Source organism: Canis lupus, chromosome 38, assembly GCF_003254725.2.
Source record: "Canis lupus dingo isolate Sandy chromosome 38, ASM325472v2, whole genome shotgun sequence".
Taxonomy (NCBI): Eukaryota; Metazoa; Chordata; class Mammalia; order Carnivora; family Canidae; genus Canis; species Canis lupus.
This window is the reverse complement of record NC_064280.1, coordinates 3,362,710-3,385,303: the sequence shown is the minus strand read 5'-3', so window position 1 is coordinate 3,385,303 and position 22,594 is coordinate 3,362,710. Positions and strand designations below refer to the sequence as shown.

The following is a 22,594-nucleotide window of genomic DNA, read 5'->3' as shown; positions in this document are numbered from 1 at the left end:
TTGCATCAACTAATTGTTCCTGAGTTTCTGCTTTTACACATCCTACCTTGAGTGTTAGTTTCTTCAGGTCCGAAAGCTCTTTCTTTCCTGACTTTGACAAGTTCTATGGACTATTACAAGAATTTCTTTCATGTTTCCTAATCCACTATTTTCTAGAACTAGGAGTAGGACTTGAATCTGTGCAAAACTTGAGTAGATTTAGAGTGTTCCAAGCCAAGGAAACAGTATGTGCAAAACTTTAACAGCAAAACAGTATTTGGGAAATATCAGGGTGAGCAGATTCCACTTAAGATGTGGGAGAATTTTATGAACTGAGGCTGAGTAGGAGGTAAAGAAAGGATTAGCCAGGTTATTTTCAAGGCATGTCAGCATTTAGATTAATTTTATGATTGATAAAAAGCCATGAAAGAGTCTTACAGAGAGAAAGAATATAATTTTATTTAGATTTTTTGAAAAGTTTTTTTTCCATATGTTGTGCTTATGGTGGCAAGAGAAGATTCAGAAGTTTATGCCAGGTGAATAAGTGTAGGGATTGGGAGAAGGTGATGGCTGATGAGATGCAAAGCAGAACACATTAGAGATCTATTTTGTTGGTAGAAAACACAAGTGATGTTTACTAAACATTGGATACAGGAGATAGTTATGATCAAGGGATTCACATGCTTGTTTTACTTTTTTTTTTTTTCATAAGCAAATAAGTAAATGGCAATGCCTTTTTGTAAGGTGGTGCTAGTAGAAGAAAGAGCACTCTGGGAGGATGTTCCTCTGGGAGGAACATCACAACTTTTGACTTGAGCACATTATGCTTGGGCTACCCATGGACAGTCAAATTGGCTATGTAAATGAATATATGGGTCAAGCTCAGAGATCTGTATTTGGAATTATCACCCAATAAATGATGATAGCCAATTGGAAATGAATGCAAAATAAAAAGAGAAGAGAGCTCAAGATTGAGCCCTGAAGCATTTCAACATTTATGAGTCAGGCAGAAGAGGAATAGGTGGCAAAGTAGATAGGAAAAAGGACGACCCAGAACACTCGGAGAAGAAAACATTTTAGAATGATTGTTCTCAGAGATGTGCAGAGAAAAAAAATGATTAAAGGATAAAAAAGTATACACAAATCCTGTGGAGTCAGTCTGGTCAGATTCTAATTCCAATTCCATCACTTACTAAGCATGCATCTTAGAGCAACAACCAAATTTATTTGAAGCTTCGTTCACTCTTCCTCATCTGCAAAATGTTTTAGTAATTACAAATGCTTTAATATTTCAAAGGATTGTTTTTCTTTTTTAGTATGATTCTAATATTGAAATCCCAGTTTTTAATTTTATGCATGAATTAGCAAGATAAGAGGGTTCCAAATAAGAAAAATGCTTTTTATAATATTTAGGAATGTCACAAATGTCACAAAGTTGACAAATTTGAAAGAATAATTTTACATACTTCTAATTTGAATCAGAATAATCAATAATTCATTAATAGATGCTAAAATTATAGGTTTAATAAAGACAGTTGTATATTATACAAATATTCAGGACACCTAGAATATACCTAGTTATATGGCCTTGAACATGCTTCTTTATTTTGTTTCATGTTTCAGTTTATGGTTCACTTTGATATCTTTACTAATATAATTAATATAATATAAATTAAGCAATTTTTATAGTTTCCCTAAAACACATCAGAAATGCCTTGTGTGCATTCTAGTTCTCCAATTATATTTGCATTAAAAAAAATACTAATTCTTACTTGAGTGAATTTTAAAATTGTAGCAGCGGTTTTTATTTAATGTGAGAATACTTTCATGATTTGAGAGTACAAAACAATATCACATTATATTTTATAAATAAATATCAGTTATAAAATCAGATCTAATGTTAACTTGTTTATATTACAAATTAAAAAGTATTCAAGATATATATATATATTGCTATTCAATACCTTAATATTTCTGAGTTCCTTATGAATTTAGAAGGTGTATAAGGCCTAATATGTAATATTTTTCAGGGAGGAGGATTTATCTGATTCCCTTCTGTATATGTAGTACCCAGCACCTCATTCTTACAAGACACACATAAAATTTGCTTTGGTAATGATTAATTACATATTCTTACTAAATTATTTGACCATTTTTTATAGAAATAGAATGCAAGATTCCTAAAATAGATGCACAATTACTTCCTATTCCCAAAAAGGACAAATATAAAGTTGGAGATGTGTTAAAATTCTCCTGCAGACCAAGATTTATAAGAGTTGGACCAGAATCAATTCAGTGTTACCACTTTGGATGGTCCCCTGTTTTTCCAATATGTAAAGGTGAATATCTGCCTTATAATTTTTAAAACAAGAATTAGGATTTGCATATCAACCTTTTTTTCTTTCACTCTTAATTTTCTGTTGTCTTTGAGACACAAGCAGAGGGAGAAACAGGCTCCATGCAGGCTCCATGCCTGGGTCTCTGCCTCTCTCTCTCTCTCTCTCTCTTTCTCTCTCTCTCTGCCTCTCATGAATAAATAAATAAAATCTTTAAAAAAATAAGATGGCTATGATAAATTATATTGTAAATTACATAAATTAATTTTTAAAGCTGTCTATTTTACTGGATTTGTAAGTCGTAAAATAGATAACCACTATTTACACAATATTTCTCCTGTAGAGCAAACAAAACACTGTGCTGCACCTCCTCATCTTCTTAATGGAGAAGTTAAGGAAACACAGAAGGAAACCTATGAACACAATGATTTGGTGGAATATGTTTGCAATACTAGATTTCTGATGAAGGGTTTTAATAAAATTCAATGTATTGATGGAGAGTGGACAGACTTGCCTATGTGTATTGGTAATGTATAAAAATATTAATATTTAAACATAAACCAACACTCTTTGTATTCATATAAACACCTAAATTACAATTTATAAATAAATACATATTGGTGAAATTTTCACAGAGGTGGAGAGTACTTGTGGAGATATACCTGAACTTGATTACGGCTCTGTTGTTGAGTCTTCTAACTCTCCCTATCACCATGGAGATTCAGTAGAGTTCAGTTGCAAAGAAGAATATACAATGGTTGGACCCAAGTCTATTACCTGTATTAGTGGAATGTGGACCGAACCTCCTCAGTGCATTGGTGAGAAGACACTTAATGAAATTTAATATTTTTATAGTAAAAGCTATAATCGCAAATATCTTTTTAAAATTTATGTTTATTTTTGAAAGTGTCAGGTCTTAAATTACGATGAAGGCAGACATTGTTTATAGTTTCTTATGTGTCTACAAGTTATCGATGAAATTTTGTCAGTCTTCCTATCCCTGATATTAACATTGTTTATGAGTGTAAAACTAAATTTTACTTACCATTATTCATGTGATTTAAATCTCAGTACTAATTTCCAAGAAAATAGAACTCTCTTTGCATAAATACCATTTTTGTTTTTATGTGTGGCACTCTTGTGTTCAGGCCCTGGAAAACAAAGTTAAGAAAATATCCACTTACTACATTCCTATAGGAATCTTGCCCCCCTCAAAGTTTCTAACAATTTCCCAATCTGTTTCAAATGCAAAAGTGAATGTGCTGAAGGGTAGGTGGGTTGCAGTCTTCTCAGTCAGGTGTATAATTCCGTCGAAGGAGGCAGTCAGGGTCAGGCTGAGAAACAAATCTGATAGATGGACTTCACTCTGGTTGATGATGTGAAGCATCCCGACCTCTGGATGACCAAATTTTTTATGACTAACTGGAAGAATATTGGGTGCCCTTTTCATTCTTCCTAGAGTTTTCCTAGTTTCTACGTTCAAAAAGAACCCTGGATGTGCAGTCTTACTTATTCATCAGATTTCTAGGCATCAGTTGTTCCAAGGAGAAGGTAGGGCTTGGGCACATGCTCCATAAGAGCAGAGATTGATACCTGTTTTGCTCATGATGTGTTCCCAATACCCGAGACATATAGCAGACATTAAATAGGAGTTTGTTGAATGAATCATAAATTTCATTGCTTATTAATCCTTACATTTTTGCTAAACACATTCCCATTAGAACATTGTCAGTCCTTCAAGACTAATCTTCATTTTTGTCATCTTCTATCTCTCCAAATGATCTCACCTTATTTCATATGGGGGGACACCCAATGTTATAACAGGTAATAAGAACTCTCAGCTTTTCATTCTTCTAAAACATTTGCATCGGGACGCCTGGGTGGCTCAGTGGTTGAGCATCTGCCTTTGGCTCAGGGTGTGATCCCAGAGTCCTGGATTGAGTCCCACATCAGGCTTTCTGCATGGAGCCTGCTTCTCCTCCCTCTTCCTATGTCTCTTCCTCTCTCTGTGTGTCTCTCATGAATAAATACAATCTTTAAAAAGAATTGCTTCAATTATTACTCTTTTCTGATCTTCGAATTTACCTTCCAAAGGTTAATCTCCTACCTATATTCAGCTTAACATAATCCCCTTCTAGCTATCATAGACCTTACCCAATTTTGTCCTCTCAATGTTTATTTTGTACCTACAGCTAGTCCAGTTTTTCACTCTTCTCAAAATGCTTATTTTCTCCTAATAAACAAAGAAATTCTTTCAGAAACCAATCAATCATAAAACAATGACAACAACTACTACCACTCTTTTTGACTATAGATCATCCTCCAATTACCATCACCTGAACACTTTTTCTTTTGCTTCCCTCAACACTGGACAAGCCCTAAAACCAGGACTAATTCTCAGCCTTTAGCATGTTTTGAATTAGCCTCCTTTGTTTTCTTTTTTATTGTATTATAAAATCATTACTTCTTTGGCTAGTCATTAACTATATCAACTCATATTTTATGAAATCCAAAAAGTGCTCCAATCTGCATTGAATTTTTGAAATATGTAGATATATAAAAATATGTTATATTTAACTCAGAGCCAGCAAAAATTTACTAATATAGCATTATAATATTATTGAATGATAGGTTGATCTGGTGTATAAAGTAGCTCTTCAAAGATTATAAGGATATACACAGGAAACAGGTTGTGACTTTAAGTACCCAATTTCTTATTTGTCCCTATTTTTTAGTGATTATGCAAAAGATCTGCTGAAGTATTCACATTCTGTATAATACATCTTAGATGTACTTTTCTTACTATATTATAATACCTTTATTGGAAAAAAAAACATTTAAACTAGCAACTTCATATATTCTATTTCCACAGATAAATATGGGACTAAATTAAGGCAGGTGATGACTGTTCAGTATGTAGATCATCCCAAAAAGTGAGCCTCTTAGCACTTTTCTAACTCCCAAAGTGCAGAATGTACTTATGAAGGACTTTTCTCTGAAATTTCAAAGACTGGACACAAGACTTGTGTTCACACATAAGAGCCCATCTCATGCAATAGGATCAGAAATAAATTGGTGAGGTTTATGGGCACAAATTCTAATTTTATTATACTATTGACTCTAAGCTATATTTATAGTAGTTTCTTTGATTCTTATAATTAGTATTTTCAAGGGAATATTTTCATTTTATAGCAACAGATGAACTTAAGAAGTGTACATACAGACTGACTAAATATGAGGCAAATCCATTAGATAACATTGTATTTGATCATAATGACAACATAAGTTATAAATGCAGAAGAACATTAAAGCAGAAGAACTCAACGTGCATAAATGGACAATGGGATCCTGAACTAACCTGCATAGGTAAGCTCTTATTTATAATATTTTCAAAAACGTATTCTATTTCTTCCTAACTTGTAAAAGTAGTATCTTTGCATCTTTTTAAAAAATTTTACCTATTTATTACTACACATAATTTTCAAGCTGGAAGGTAATTTAGAAACTAACCAAAACATAATTTCTTTTTTTTTTTTTTTTAAGATTTTATTTATTCATTCATGAGAGACCTACAGAGAGAGGGAGAGACACAGGGCAGAGGGAGAAGCAGGCTCCATGCAGGGAGCCCGACATGGGACTCAATCCCAGGTCTCCAGGATCATACCCTGGGCCGAAGGCAGCGCTAAACTGCTGAGCCCTCTCCAAAACATAATTTCTGCTCCAAAACATAATTTCTAACTATTAATTGCATCCATGTATTAGTCAGCTATGAAACACACCACCCAGAAACTTGGTGGCGTTGAATTAATATCTGGTCAGGTATCTTTAATATCAGAAAGGGAGACAGAACATAAAGACTCCTAACTTTGGGAAACGAACTAGGGGTGGTGGAAGGGGAGGAGGGCGGGGGGTGGGGATGAATGGGTGACGGGCACTGAGGGGGTCACTTGACAGGATGAGCACTGGGTGTTATTCTGTATGTTGGCAAATTGAACACCAATAAGAAATAAATTTATTATAAAAAATAATAAAGTTAAATGTGATGCCTCTAAAAAAAAAAAAAAGAATTAGCATTTTAGGGGATGCCCAAATAGGGCGATGGGGGATGAAGTCCCACATCAGGCTCCCTGCAGGGAACCTGCTTCTCCCTCTGCCTGTGTCTCTGCCTCTCTCTCTGTCTTTCATGAATAAATAAATAAAATCTTAAAAAAAAAAAAAAAAAAGAATTAGTGTTTTGGTTTTCTCTGAGGCTGAAGAGAGCACAAAGATGACATCCCCCTGGTCCATGTTCCCTGAAAACACCTCTGTAGCCTCCAGATGTGTGGCAAATCTGAAGTCTGCCCTTCAAGCTAAAGTTTTAGGACAAGTAAATAGTCCTGTTTCCGAGAAAGACTGGGAGTGTGTTTCAGTCAGCTGTCTGGGCACTCCGGGGCAGTACTTATTGTTTGTTGTGAAGGAGCCATTCAGCTCCTTTTCGGGTCTTTTTCAGAGGAAATTGTTCTCTATATAGCTGTAGATTCGAGGTGTCTTATGAGTGGAGATGGGGTCAGGATTTTCCTTTGCCTTTGTCATCACATTCGATTTGTGCATATTGATTTTATACTCTGACACTATACTAAGTTGCCTTATTCATTTCAGGTATTGTTTTGTAGATCTGTTGCAATTTTCTGTAAGCAATTAATATCGCTAAAAATACAAGATTTTATTTTTGCCAGTCCATTTTAATTTTTTTAATTTTTTTTTTTTTATCACTGACTAGGACCTCTGGTAAACTGTTGAAAGAAAATGATGAGAACATACTTCTTTGTCTTATTCCTGATCACTGGGAGGAGGGTATTCAACATTATATAAGTATAATGTCACAAGTATAATGTCAATTTAGGATTTTTGTAGATGCCTTTTTTTAGCATAAGGAGATTTCCTTCTATTCTTACTTAACTGAGTGAGAAATTTTATGATCAACCAATGTTGAATGTTTTTAGATGGTTTTTGTTTATCTCTTGGTATGATAATATGACTTTCTTAACTCCGTTCATACAGTGAATTATATATATACATTTTTGAATGTTGAACAAATCTCTCCTTCCTGAAGTTAACCCTACGAGATGGTGACCTGTGATTCTTCCTATATTTTCATGTACTCGATTTGCTGATCTATTTTTAGGGAGTTTTGCATCTATATTCATGGGGAATATTAATCTGTAGTTAATTTTTCTTTTAATGCCTCTCCCAGGTTTTAAGATTATCGTGGCCTCATAAAACGAATTGAGGACTGCTCTCTATTTCTCTGTTTTCTGAAAGTATATGTATAAGATTATTATTACACACATTACACAATATTATATATTACACATATCATTTTATTATTTTTACCGCAAATGACTGATAGACTTTACTCACAAAGTCACCTGACATATAATTTGCTTTTTTGGAAATTTTTCTATTTTTTAAATATTTCATTTATTTATTCATGAAAGACAGAGAGAGAGAGAGGCAGAGACACAGCAGAGGGAGAAGCAGGCTCTATGCAGGAAGCCTGATGTGGGACTTGGTCCTGCGACTCCGGGATCACACCCTGGGCCAAAGGCAGATGCTCAACTGCTGAGCCACCCAGGCATCCCTGAAAAGTTTTCTCGGTGAAGAATTCAATTTCTTTAATAAGTAGTGAAATATTCAGATTTTCTTATTGTCTTTTGTCAATGCAGGGAAGTTGTATTTTTCAAGAAACAGCTCTATTTTGTCTAATTTATGAAATTGATTGGTATATATAATTGTTTCTAACAGTCAGTTAATATTCTATTTTCCTTTTAATTATATAGTTTCTTTGTTGGTATTACTTCTTTCATTCTTGACATTGATACTTATTTCTCCTTTCATCTTAATTATTCTTACTGTATTTTTTCTTCAGTTTTATTAATATTTCCAAATAACCAATTTTAATACTTAATTTTCTCCATTTACTCTCTTCTAATTTTTATAGCCTTATTAACATTCATTATTTTTTCTGTTTCTTTTTTTCTGTTTGTCTTTCTCAATTTTCTCTTTTCTGGTGACTTAACTAGTTTGTGCACTCTAATTACATTGATTTTAATTTTATTTTTTCATTTCTTAAGGTAGGAAATTAAAACATTGATTTAAACCATCCTACTTTTTTTTTAAGATTTTATTTGTTTATTCATGAAAGACACATAGAGAGAGACAGAGACATAGGCAGAGGGAAAAGCAGGCTCCATGTGGGGAGCCTTATGTGGGACTTAATCCCAGGACTCCAGGATCATGCCCTGAGCCAAAGGCAGACGTTTAACCACTAAGCCACCCAGCCGTCAGGCCATCCTACTTTTTAAAGATAAATTCCATTTTTCCTTCTAAGTATCACTGTATAGCAGCCTCAAAATTTGTATATACATCTCATTTTCATTTAATTCTATGTTGAATGTTTTCTAATATTCCCTGCGATTTCTTCTTTGATGGGTCAGTTATTTAGATTTTGTTGCTTAATTTCCAAATATTTTTCCTAAATAAATTTATTCTTTTACAGCTTTTTTTGTTGTTGTTGTTGGTATGATTGCTATAAAAAGAGCTGCAAAAAAATACCAAATCATTTTTAAAATATAAAAATAAAATACAGGGACATCTGGGTGGCTCAGCTGTTGGGCACCTGCCTTTGGCTCAGGTCGTGATCCCGGATCAGGGATCAAGTCCTGCATCCGGCTCCCTGGGAGGAGCCTGCTTTTCCCTCTGCCTGTGTCTCTGCCTCTCTCTCTTAGTCTGTGTCTCTCATGAATAAATTAATAAATCTTAAAATAATAATAATAAAATACAAATAAACTTTTTATAAAAGGATAAACAGACGATTTGCAGAATAGTAATTCTATCTTTAGGGAAATTTAATTGCTAGACCAACATCTGGCAAAATGTATCAGAGGAAGGACAAATTAACATTATTAGGACAAAAACGATTAAATATCAGATATAGAAGAAACTAAATCATTGAAAAAAACACGCCAAAATATTTAAAACAGAAATAAGAAAAAATTTTTGGTTAAATATAAAATACTTCTACGCTTAGAAAATATGAGACAGAAATCGAAAATATTAGTAAACATGAATGAAGTGTATTCAGTCAAATATTTCTCTGAATTGAGTACAAAATCTTGGGTAACTGAAAGGACTTATAAGACTTCCCAGTGTACAACTCACATAAGACCTTTAATGAAATAAACACATGGCAGGAGAAAGCAAAATCAAGGACTCATAGAGAAGTCCCAAAGCCTCCAGGTATAGCCAGCTATCCAGAGTCTTCCCTCATTGAAAAAGACATGCTCTGTTTTCAGATTATGACCTGCCACAACGCTGTACAGTATCTCAGCTCCCTGGGAGATCAAACATGAATTTACAGAGAAATTTTATATACCTTGTTGGTCACGCAACTGAAGCTGGGCTGTCTAATCCGTCACACAGGGTGTATTTCTTTACCTTCTATACCTCTTAATAGTGTTGGCAAACTAGTAAACAGTACCTCCAGGGAATTTTGAACTAACTTTAAACAACACACTATAAATCATTAGTGACCATATCTAATTCTTATCTTCGCCAAGAATCTGTATCAAATAATTTGATCATTAACTACAAGCAGTTCTTCCTCCGGCTAATTAGCTTCCATTCCACATCTTGTAAGGATTTTAATCCAATCACAATATATTTGATTAAGGATATCTGTTAAAAAGATTCTGATATCTGTATTTATTTAGTGCCTTTTACTGAGTGGACAATTCAGTTAGAACATCCTAATGTTTAGAAATAATTAAAATAGGTTTTACATAAATTTTGCAAGTTTTATCACAGAAAGAATAAAGATACTACAAGTAATATGGTGAGAATATAAGCCACGTGTTATATTAAAGTGCTCTAAAAGCTGAAGAGTATAACACATTTAAACATAGAACATAACGTTATTATTTGGTCATTAATAATACATTATTATTGAGTTTTCTGTTTAATTATCTTTTAAGTAGTTTTTACTTTTGATGTTTAATCAAGAAATCTAATTTTAATATTTTTAGAAGTTGAAAAGCAGTCATGCCCCCCTCCACCTCAGATTCCCAATGCTCAGAACGTGATAACGACAGTGAATTTTAAGGATGGAGAAAAAGTATCTGTTGTCTGTCAAGACGATTACATAATTCAGGATGCAGAAGAAATTGTGTGTAAAGATGGAAGATGGCAGTCAGTACCACGCTGTATTGGTCAGTAGTGCATAACTTGCTTTATAACCTTCTTTCAAAGGAGATTAATTCTTCCTTGGGCTTTGTGTTAATGAACAAGATGAAGATCTCTGTATCTATTTCACTTAAACCTGAACAGTAAATCACAAACTAAGTATATAAATCAATCAGCATTCTTTCACTTCTACTGTGAAATGAACAGGCAAAAACTTTGGGTTACTGTGCAGACAACTATAGAAAATTTGTTTATACCTGTTTTACTTCTCGTGATGAACAGGACAAGAATGAAGGTGCATAGTGAACAAATGGAGAATAGCGTAGATTGTATGGAGATATATATGCTTGAAAGTTTCAAATGCTTTTCAGTTTTTGTAATTTAATTCGTTTAAATTGTCCTTATTTTTAAATTTCAAATGACAAATTTCATTGCATTTTTCAGTTTAAACATAATATCCATGTTTGACTCTTTGATCTTTGGTTTTTATACAGAAAAAATCCCATGTCCTCAACCATCTCCTATAGAACATGGAACCATTAAATCATCTATATTTTCAGAAGAAATAGAAGAAACATCAAAACCTAAATCCTACCCACATGGCAGCAAATTAAATTACACTTGTGAGGATGGTTTCAGGGTATCTGAAAAGGATGAGATAACTTGCCAGATGGGAAAATGGAGTTCTTTACCTCGGTGTGTAGGTGAGGACAGTATGCAAACTAAAATTCTATCCTCAATTTTCAATACAATCCATTAAACAGAACTGTCATCAAACCTCGGAGAAAGAATCCTTTAGGTTTCTAAATATATAAAATCATGTATATCTAAATCTATAAAATCATTTATATATTTATGTACTTTACCAAACAATGTTTGCATAATCAAGCCTATCCCATTTTTGTTAATTTGATTGATTTGTTATAGAATCACTTTTAATTCTGGCAATTGTTTAATTAAAACTAGGTGTGTAGTGCAACTAAACCTATTCATATATGTATGCCTATCCATATCCCTACCTATTTATATAAGTTGTACTGTTACTTTGCCATCAGTTTAAAACATTTTTTTTGTTTTTCCTATAATGTGCTTCCTGACTTTTACAATACATGGTACTTATCTTCAGATGATTAATTCTAAATGCTCTTCTTTTTATTATTCACTATATTGGTTTGAGAAGCACTGATAGTCTCTTTCATAAATATATTGACATTTTTATTTTTATTCTTTTAATTCAAAAAAATTTTTAAGTTTACATTTAAATTCCAGCTATTTAACACAGTGTAATATTAGTTTAGTGAAATCATGTGGTATTTGTCTTTCTCTGATTTATTTCACTTAACATTATACTCTCCAGCTCCATCCATGTCATTGCAGTTGGCACGATTTCATTCTTTTTATGGCTGAGTAATATTCCATTTGTGTGTGTGTGTATGTGTGTGTGTGTGTGTGTGTGCTATCCTTTCTTTATCTATTCGCTTATCAATGGACACTTGGGCTCCATTCATATCTTGGCTATTGTAAATAATGCTACTACTATAAACATCAGGGTACACGTATTCCTTTGAATTAGTATTTTTGTATGCCCTGAGTCAATACCTAGAAGTGCAATTGCTGGATCATAGGGTAGTTCTATTTTTAACTTTTTGAGGAACTTCCATACTGTTTTCCAGAGTGACTGCACCAGCTTGCATTCCCACCAGCAGTGCAAAAAGGTTTCCCTTTCTCTGTATCCTCACCAGTACCTGTTGTTTCTCACGGTTTGTTTTGGTTTGATTTGGTTTGAATTTTTGTTTGTTTGTTTTGTTTTGTTTTGTTTGCCATTCTGACAGGTATAAGGTGGTATCTCATTGTGGTTTTGCTTAGTATTTCCCTAATGATGAGTGATGTTGAACATCTTTTCATGTATCTGTTGGCTATCTGTATATCTTCTTTGGAAAATTGTCTATTCATATCTTCTTCCATTTTTAATTGGATTATTCATTTTTCAGGTGTTGAGTTTTATAAGTTCTTTCTATATTTTGGATACTAACCCTTTATCAGATATGCCATTTGCAAATAGCTTCTCCTATTCTGTAGGTTGCCTTTTCATTTTGTTTATTTTTCCTTCACTGTGCAGAAGCTTTTTATTTTGATATAGTCCCAATAGTTTATTTTTGCTTTTGTTTTCCTTGCCTTAGGAGACATATCTAGAAAGAATATGATAGAAAGATATGATGACAGCTGATAATATATGAATATTTTTGGTTTCAAGTTCTTGCTCAGGTTTCCAGCTGGACACACATCAGAGTGGTAGCTTTAGGAACCATTTGTGCACCTTCTCTGTGTTATGATTGTAACTCTTGTGTTATCATTTCTTTTCAAATAATACTGCCAAATACGGCAACCAGTACATAAAATTAAATTTCAAAATTAATGAAACATGGAATTATTCTTTCTTTTTTTTTCAGGGCTTCCGTGTGCACCACCAGCATATATGGTTACACATGGTATTCTAATTCAACAATCAGACAGTTACCAATATGGAGAAGAAGTAATGTATAAATGTGATGATGGTTTTGCAATTGATGGACCTGCATCTGTAAAATGTTTAGGAGGAAAATGGTCTAATCCACCAAAATGCATAAGTATAGTGTATTTAATTTTACTCTAAGGTTGATAACTATTTTTTTTTAAGATTTTATTTATTTATTCATTAGAGACAGAGAGAGAGAGAGGCAGAGACACAGGCAGAGGGAGAAGCAGGCTCTCTGTAGGAGCCCAATGTGGGACTCAATCCCGAGACCCTGGGATCACGAGCTGAGTTAAAGGCAGACGCTCAACCACTGAGCCACCCAGGCACCCCAATTCTTAATTCAGACATCAGTGGTACAAATATGAAACTAGGCAGTAATTCTAGAATTTAACAAGGTATCTCTGGGAAGTTGTAGATTTTGGTAGAGAATGAATAATCCTAGTAGTAATAAAAGTGTGACTGCATGAGCCTAAATTACTTCACTTTCATTTCACTTCGTGTGCACATTTGACATTCTCTGATAGGAATCCTCAGACTTCTCATCTCTGTTCTTTTTTTTTTTTTTTTTAAAGATTTTATTTATTTATTTATTCATGAGAGACAAAGAGAGACAGAGACAGAGACTAGCAGAGACACAGGCAGAGGGAGAAGCAGGCTCCATGTAGGGAGCCTGATGTGGGACTCGATCCCAGACTCCAGGATCACGCCCTGAGCCAATGGCAGGCGCTAAACTGCTGAGCCACCCAGGGATCTCCCTCATCTCTGTTCTTGTATCACAGCTGCTCCTTGCTAATCAATCATTATTCAATTTATTGTTAGTTTATCAGTTATCCCCTTATAAATATATAGTTTTCTAAGATATTTGACATAATTAAAAGTAACAGATTTTGACAGAAGCAGAAAATACAAATACATACATAATGTAGGTGGCTTGTGTGGGCAAAAAAAGAATTTGAGTGGAAGAAATATGATATCAAGACTTACATGTATCCATAGCTTTATAGGGTTTCCATATCATCACCCCATGTTTTACTTTTTTTCCCCATGTTTTACTTTTGATAAGCATAGGACTATTCAATGTAATTCACTCAAAAGACTTCTAACACATTTCTTTTTCAACTAATAAGAAAAATTGTGTACAATGCTCATTGGTTTGATGTGTACTTATCATCCTACATTATAGTTATTGGTCATTATGTATTTTAAAAGATTCACTGAACAAGTACGTGTTCTTTTTCTTTCAGAAACAGACTGTTTTAACTTACCCAGCTTTGGTAATGCCATACCCATAGGCCCGAAGAAAGTATTATATAGGTCAGAAGAAAAAGTGACTTATAGATGTCCAACATATTACCATATGGATGGACCCAATTTTGTACAGTGTCTTAATGGCCAATGGATAGGAAGTCCAGTATGCAAAGGTATTTTAATATTTTAGAATCTATTTATCAAAATGTCTTAAGTAATATAATATAGAATTCCCACTAACACCATTTAAAAAAACAGACATAGATTATTTTTTTAGGCCAGGTCAAAGAAGGTTTATGCTTTAACATAAAGGGATAAAATTGTGTACTCAGTGGTTCATCTTTTTTTTTTTTTTTTCTTTTTTTTTTTTTGCCTAGTGGTTCTAGCCTAGCCCAGTGGTTCTCAAATTGAGATCTCTGGAATAGCAGCATTAGTGTCTTCTGGGAAATTGTTAGAAATGCAAATGTAAATTTACAAGCTCACTCAGACCTGTTGAGTCAAAAACTCTGGGGATGCAACCCTGAAAAGGTCTTAACAATTCCCAAGAGATTTGATATGTACTCCAGTTTAGGAACCATAGCTATAGCCTATTATACTTAATATCCTCCTGAACCTCACTGGTTAGTTATAAATTACTCATTGAAATGTCCTTAAGCATTTGCAAAAAAAAAAAAAAAAAAATCATTAAAGAGTGTTTTTATAAACTGTACATTTATATTTCTGTTATTTTTCCACATCATCTGTTTGGATCCTCAGTTAATCATCCTCTTCCAACTATGGCATTCTTCAAAGTGTGTTAATTCTTCATTTGTTATCTAAGGAAGTGCCTACTATGTTTATTTTTCTAAGGGCCTAAAATTATATTCATAAACACGATGATTACAAGACAAAATCTGATATCAAATAATCTTATTATTAGGATTTTCTCTTTTTAAAGGTTTTATTTATTTATTTATTTATTTATTTATGAGAGACACAGAAAGAAGCAGAGACATAGGTAGAGGGAGAAGCAGGTTCCGTGTAGGGAGCCTGATGTGAGACTCAATCCTGGAACTCCAGGATCACTCCTGAGCCAAAGGCAGATCCTCAACCTCTGAGCTACCCAGGTGTCCCATGATTTTCATTCTGAATTTATATAATTTATAATATTGATTTTACTAAAAATGGGAAATGTCCAGAAAAACTCTCCTTTTCATAGAAGCTTAAATCTTATCAGAGGATATTGTTTTATCTTTTCTTCAATCTTATATGTAAACTTCTTAAAATTGGCACTCTTTCATAATAGATTAACTGTTGATCTTAAATTCCCCTTGAGATATATTTGGAATCCCATTGTTGATTTGCTACTCAAAATGATCATTAAATTAGAGATGCTTCTTTTTTTTCTTCCCATTAAGATATGTCCTGCGAGAGTCCACCCAAAGTGAAAAATGCTATTGTACTAAACGAGAGGTCTAGGTATCTACCTGGTTGGAGTGTTCATTATGAATGCATCAAACCTTTTGACCTGTTTGGAGAAGCAGAAGTGACATGTTTAAATGGGACCTGGACAAACCCACCTCAATGTGGAGGTAAAGTATCTTATTTCTCCTTAAATTTAAAAGAATATATTAAGGACTAATAATGGCATCATTTTTTTATCTCAAATAAAACGATCGTGCTTAAAATCCAATCTTTTCTTTTTGTGGACTACATAAGTGATATTATATATTTATTTTACGAAAGATTTAGCCAGATTAGGGAAGTTGGGATCATGGAAAATTCTCTCTCTCTCTCTCTTTTTTTTTGAAGAGAGAGTGAGTGTGAGTATGAGCAGTGGGGGTAGGGGGGTAGAGAGAGGGAGAGAGAATCTTTAGCAGATTCCATGCTAAGGGCAGAACCTGACGTGGGACTCAATCCCATGACCCTGAGGTCATGACCTGAGCCAAAATCCAGAGTTTGTCGCTCAACCACCTGAGCCACCTAGGCAACCAGAAAATTCTCTATCTTAAGCATTAAGACACTCAATTATTTCAATGTATTAAAATGCTAAGAGGGGGACCTGGGTTGAGCATCCAACTCTTGATTTTGCCTCAGGTCATGATCTTAGGGTTGTGGCATGGAGCCCCATGACAGGCTCCATGCTCAGTTAGGAATCTACTTGTCCCTCTTCCTCTGCTCCTCCCCTTCCTTCTCTAAAATAAATAAATAAATCTGTTTTTAAAAATGATACGCTGAGGACATTTGACAGTCCTATGAAATTTCACTTTGAGACACACAGTGAGTACCTGGGGCATGATCATAGAATGTTATGTAAATTTGGGCTTCTTCAGCATGTGGATTATATAATGGTGGGTTACCAGCTGAGTTCAACAAGGAAACTCAACAAGGGAGTTAGTGTAGATAATAAAAAAAAGTCTGAGAACTTGGTCATAGCACACTCCAGTATTTAAGAGTTTAAGAAATAAGAGGATCCAACAAAGGAGATATTATAGCCACTTGTTTTTCTTTTTTTTTTTTTTACCTTTATTTATTCAGAGAGAGAGAGAGAGAGAGAGACAGGCAGAGGGAGAAGCAGGCTCCATGCAGGAAGCCCGATGTGGGACTCGATCCCGGGTCCCCAGGATCACACCCCGGGCTGCAAGCGGCGCTAGACCACTGCACCATCGGGGCTGCCCGCCACTTGTTTTTCAAATCAACTTTTGCTTGGCATATATAATTTTCCAATCTTTTACTTTGAGCCCACCTATATTTTCATGTTTGAAGTGAGTTTCTTTTAGTTGCCATAGGTTTAGCTCTTGTTTATGTGTCCACTTTGCCATTTTCAGCCTTTTAACTGAAGTATTTAAACCATTTACACTTAATGTGATTATTGATAGATTAGGGGTTGTGTCTGCCATTTTATTATTTGTCTTGAATAGACGTCTTTATTTCTCACTCACATTTCTTTCTTTGCCATCCTTGTGGATTTTTGGAACATTTAAAAATAATTTTATTTTGACATGTTTATGTTGTTTCAGAGCATATCTCTTTGTAGCTTTATCTGTGGTTGCTCAAGGTATTAGGATGCACATATGTAGCTTGTTACACCCCCTGGTTTTGACATTTTACCACTTAAAGTGAAATGAGGAAACCTTACTTCCACTTAGGCCCATTTACCCTCCCCACATTTTATTTTATTTTTCACATATTTATTTTTTGAGAGAAATAGAGAGTGAGAGGGGAGTGGTGGGGACGATGTGTGTGGGGGGGTGGATCTTAAGCAGCCTCCATGCCCAGCTTAGAGCCCAATAAAGGAGGCTCTATTGGGACAATACAGGGAGGGCTTGATGTCCCAACCCTGAGATCATGACCTGAGCTGAAGTCTAAAGTGGCTGCTCATCTGACCAACTGAGCAATCCAGGTGCCCTTACCCTGTCCACATTTCAAACATAAATGTCTTAAGCATTTTTTCTACATATATTGAGCACCATATCAAATGATGTAATGTTGTGCAAACATCAAACCTAATGAACTCATTAGGAAAAAGAGAGTCTATTATATTTACCCTTATTTTTTCAGTCCTTTGCTTTTCTTCCTTCATGAAGTCTCTCAGTCCTTGTTCTGTTATCTTTTCCCTGCTTTTTGAAGAACTCCTTTCACAATTCTTTAAAGATCTGCTGGAGATAAATATCTTTTGTCTCAGAATATCCTCTTTTCTCCCTTAAGTCCTAAAGGATAGTATCACTGGATATAGCATTCAGGGGTAACAGTTCTTTTCTTCTAGTATTTGAAAAATCTTGTCACTTCTTTCTTTCTGGCTTGATGATTACAGAGGTGAGAGCCCCTCTGACACTTGAATCCGTTTTCCCTTATAAGTTTGCTTCATTTCTGTGTAGCTGCTTTTGAGATTTTTTTCATTTTCTTTAGTTTTCCTCAGTTTGATTACAATGTATCTCAGGATGAATTTCTTTGGGTTTGTCTTGTTTGGCTTTTTCAATAAATATGAATGTTTATGCCTTGTGGCCAATTTAGGAAATTTTAGTCCTTTTTTTTTTTTTGGAAGTTTTTTGTTGTGTTTTGTTTTCAGTCTATTTTCAAAGTGAGTAATTTGTATTCTATATTATTCAAGTTGATTTATCCTTCCATCATCTGTAAACCATGATAGAGCCTATCTAGCAAAGGTTTTTTGTTTTTTTTTTTAATTCCATTACTACATTTTTTGGTTCTATAATTCCCACTGGATTTTCAGTCAAATAATTCCAATATCTGTTTCATATCAGTGTTGTGATCTGTTGATTATCTTTCTCTTGAGATTTTCCTGGTCCTCGGTATGATGAGTGATTTTTTATTGTGTTCTAGACATTTGGTGTGTTACGTTTTAGACTCTGGATTTTATTGAAATCTCTTATTTATCAGGCCTCCATTATTGCAGAGAGTGCAAGTCCAGGCTTTCCACTTGGCCTCCACTGACACCATGGAAAGTGGAGAGATATCTTGTTCCCTGACTGTGGATAGAAGTCTAGGTGCCACACTTGGCCTCCATTGATCACTGTTGATCTCTGATCAACATGGGAAGAGGGTTGGTCAAGGTTTCTCTTCTATGATGATTTTTGGGAGTAATTCAAGTATTGTAAAAAATACATATATATTTCTGTCTTGCTATAATACTCCTTTCCTGAGCCTTTGGCTAAAGAGAGAAGGCAACTCTTGGGACTTTTCTTTTTTCTTTTTGGCCTGAACTTGATATCATTTCTGGGTTCCAGTGCCCAGGCCAGGCTCCATAGAAGGCAAAATGAAAACCCAAACAACTCACTGCTGTAGAAATCCTTGAATAGGGGCAGCCCGTGTGGCTCAGTGGTTTAGTGCTGCCTTCAGCCCAGGGCCTGATTCTGGAGACCCGGGATCAAGTCCCACGTCTGGCTCCCTGTATGGAGCCTGCTTGTGTCTCTGCCTTTCTCTCTCTCTCTCATGAATAAATGAATAAAGTCTTTAAGGAAAAAAAGAAAGAAATCCTTGAATAATCTCTTATGTTGGTTTTCATAATATGTTCAGGATTTTTAGTGACATTTAGTAGAAGGAATAAGCAGAAAGGTTTTTTGGGTTTTTTAAAAGATTTTATTTGTTTATTCATGAGAGAGAGAGAGAGAGAGAGAGAGAGAGGCAGAGACACAGGCAGAGGGAGAAGCAGGCTCTATGCAGGGAACCTGATGTGGGACTTGATCCCTGGTCTCCAGTATCACACCCTGGGCTGAAGGTGGTGCTAAACTGCTGAGCCACCTGGGCTGCCCTGATGATCCTTTTGCAATAAAAATGAAAATCAATAAAGAATGACTAGAGATCCAATAGACACTGCAGTATGTTGTATGTATTAAGAAGGTTTGTTTATATTAACTATCCATCTGTCCTTCATTTATTCAATAGGAAAAATATTTTTAATACCTTAATACTGTAAAGCAGACAGTTTGTTAATGCTTTATGTGGTGTGCTTTCCTGTAGGATAAAAGGAAAGGCTTAAAAGTTTGATTCTCAGTTTAAGTGATTAAAATGTCTTCAGTGAATCATTTCTGTCAGCAGAAGTCACAAGTCTTGATATTGCATATTGTGCTATATTTTTATTTGCTTTATTTTACCCTGTTTTTCTTTAGTCTTTCAATAAATCAAATAAATATTTTGTTTAGAATCTAAAGGAAAATGTGGGCCTCCTCCACCTATTGACAATGGAGACATTACTTCATTCCCATTATCAGCATATGCTCCAGAATCAACAGTAGAGTACAAATGCCAGTCCTTGTATGCACTTCAGGGAAACAGGATTGTAAGATGCAGAAATGGACAGTGGACAAAACCACCAAAATGCTTAGGTAAATATTTTAATATTCTCATGGATCCTGGGAAAATCAGTATAATGAGTAAGATGTCTTACTGTTATTAATAGAATGTTCATTGATTAACAAACAACCATTTGTTGAATACGTGACTACCAAACATTAATATGTGAAGAAATAAAGTTGGAAAAAAACTCCTATTCAAGCAACAAAAGATCCTTTACTGAAAGGACTCTGGATTTCTTCATATTATAATTGACATTATGAATCTTTGAGTATAAAATTATCACACCTTAAGTGTGGTACATCATTTTACATCATTGATCATTTAAAATGATTTAAATCGATGCAATGGATTTTCAGTGAATTGGGTTTGGAAAAGATTTTAAAAACAAAGCCCTGGGCCAGTGTAGAAGATTCTACTTGAGAATCTAAAGTTCTATGGAAAATATTTGTTTACTACTCGATGTTATATTCTTTTTTTTCACCTTCAGATGCCTGTGTTGTATCAGAAGACATCATGAGAAGAAATAACATACGATTTCGATGGTCTTCTGAGACAAAACTGTATTCTCAAACAAGGGATACTGTTGAGTTTGAATGTATCCCTGGATATCATTCAAAGACAAACAATCAAGTATTCCGAGCAGTCTGTCATGAAGGGAAAATGACATATCCTGTTTGTGTATAGGTTATGGTTAAGATGCAGTTTTATAATTAAAGTATATACATTTACTGAGAATTTTTATTATCAGTCCAATTCTCAGTTTATTTTGTCAAGTATTGTGTAACTCATTTATATTCATAAATCAGAATTTGTATTAAATATGATGTGGATGATGTAATTATAATCAGAGGAATGAATAAATCACTTCTTAAAAGCACCTCATTAAAACTTGGCAAGCCAAAATGCTTTGTGTCCTATTCATAAAATATCTATGGCAAGAGATTAGGTCACTCCAGTGTCTACTTCTATCCATCTTTCCCTCTAACTTTCTCAAAACGTCTTCCATAACTTCTGAGTCTGCCTGAGACTCTCCATTTCAAAGGAAATGGGAGAAAATGCTTTTCACCATTTTCAAGATAATTTCATTTCAAAAACATGTGAAAACCTAACTATGCCATACCTTATTAATAATACGATATAAGTAGTTATTATTTAGTTTTGCTTATCTGTCAATAGATACATATACCCAAAAAATGATTATAAATGCAAGATTTTCTACAAGATGGCTATATAGCACACATAAAAATTCAAACATATCATAAAGAGAAATTAGAATCTAATTGGGTGCATAACTGTCATAACATGAAACGGGACAAAAAATCTGATTTCAAGTATAAACACCCACACAATATTTTGAACACTATAAACATATGTTTATAGAATCTATAAACAGTATAGAATCTATAAACAGAATCTATAAACAGTATAAGCATAACTGTTTATAAAACGAGAATTGGGGCAGCCCTGGTGGCGCAGCGGTTTGGCGCCGCTTGCAGCCCAGGGCGTGATCCTGGAGACCTGGGATCGAGTCCCGCATCGGGCTCCCTGCGTGGTGCCTGCTTCTCCCTCTGCCTGTATCTCTGCCTCTCTCTCTCTCTAGCTGTGTCTCTACGAATAAATAAATAAAATCTTTAAAAAAAATAAAAATAAAAATAAAACGAGAATTGTCAGGAAATACAATAAAATATTTACAATAACTACAGTTGAATTTAAAGGTGCTAGAAGTAAGAGTTGGTGTTTAAGCCCTTAGTAGTCACCTGTATTGAGAAGACTGGGTGGCTCAGCGGTTGAGTGTCTGCCTTCCACTCGGGGCATGATCCCAGGTCCCCAGATAGAGTCTGCATAGGGCTCCCTCTGGGGAGCCTGCTTCTCCCTCTGTCTGTGTCTCTGCCTCTCTTTGTCTCTCATGAATGAATAAAAAATAAAATAAAAAGTCACCTGTTTTTTCCAGTTTTTCTATCTTTAGTATTATCACCTTTAAACCACAATAAAGGTGGTTATTTTGATGGGGTGCCTGGCTGGCTCAGTCAATGGAGTGTGCTCATGACCTCAGGGTCATGAATTTGAGCTCCATGTTGAGTATAGAGATTACTTAAATATGTAAATACATCTTTTTAAAAATAAAACAAAATAAAGATATATTAAAAGTAGGATGATACATGTTGAGAGCTATGAGGAACTCTTTGGTAACGATCTTCAAACCTAATGACATCTTCATGAGTTTGTTGCAATAGAGGGTTTTGGAAACATTCAACCACAAGAGTCTGAAATATGATTTTTGCGTGCATACATTTCAAACAGCATAATTAGTTAAATTCAGCTGACTGTAAACATTTTTAAATTCTACAAAAATATGAAAACTTTAAGGTGAAAATAAAGATAAAGTAAAAATATTTTAAGGTGATAACTTGTTACTTCGTTTTGCATCAAATCAAGTTGCATTCTTAGAATGAGAAACCTGGCTGTTTCTAATAGAGTTGATTTATTTAAATCTGAATCACAA

At 34.5% G+C, this 22,594-nt stretch overlaps 1 protein-coding gene across 1 annotated transcript in view; it reads left to right on the top strand.

Annotated features, from left to right (window-relative positions):
* Positions 1 to 20,994, top strand: part of CFH (complement factor H) — a 77,006-nt gene extending 56,012 nt beyond the window's left edge. Inside the window, exons 12-22 of the mRNA XM_025421050.3 lie at positions 2,142 to 2,318; positions 2,659 to 2,841; positions 2,951 to 3,133; positions 5,508 to 5,681; positions 10,379 to 10,561; positions 11,030 to 11,239; positions 12,986 to 13,162; positions 14,295 to 14,471; positions 15,696 to 15,869; positions 19,938 to 20,120; positions 20,579 to 20,994. Of these exons, the coding sequence (XP_025276835.1) occupies positions 2,142 to 2,318; positions 2,659 to 2,841; positions 2,951 to 3,133; positions 5,508 to 5,681; positions 10,379 to 10,561; positions 11,030 to 11,239; positions 12,986 to 13,162; positions 14,295 to 14,471; positions 15,696 to 15,869; positions 19,938 to 20,120; positions 20,579 to 20,775 (2,018 nt within the window). The 3' untranslated portion in view covers positions 20,776 to 20,994. The remainder of the gene's footprint in view (positions 1 to 2,141; positions 2,319 to 2,658; positions 2,842 to 2,950; positions 3,134 to 5,507; positions 5,682 to 10,378; positions 10,562 to 11,029; positions 11,240 to 12,985; positions 13,163 to 14,294; positions 14,472 to 15,695; positions 15,870 to 19,937; positions 20,121 to 20,578) is intronic.
* The last annotated feature ends 1,600 nt before the right edge of the window (positions 20,995 to 22,594 follow it).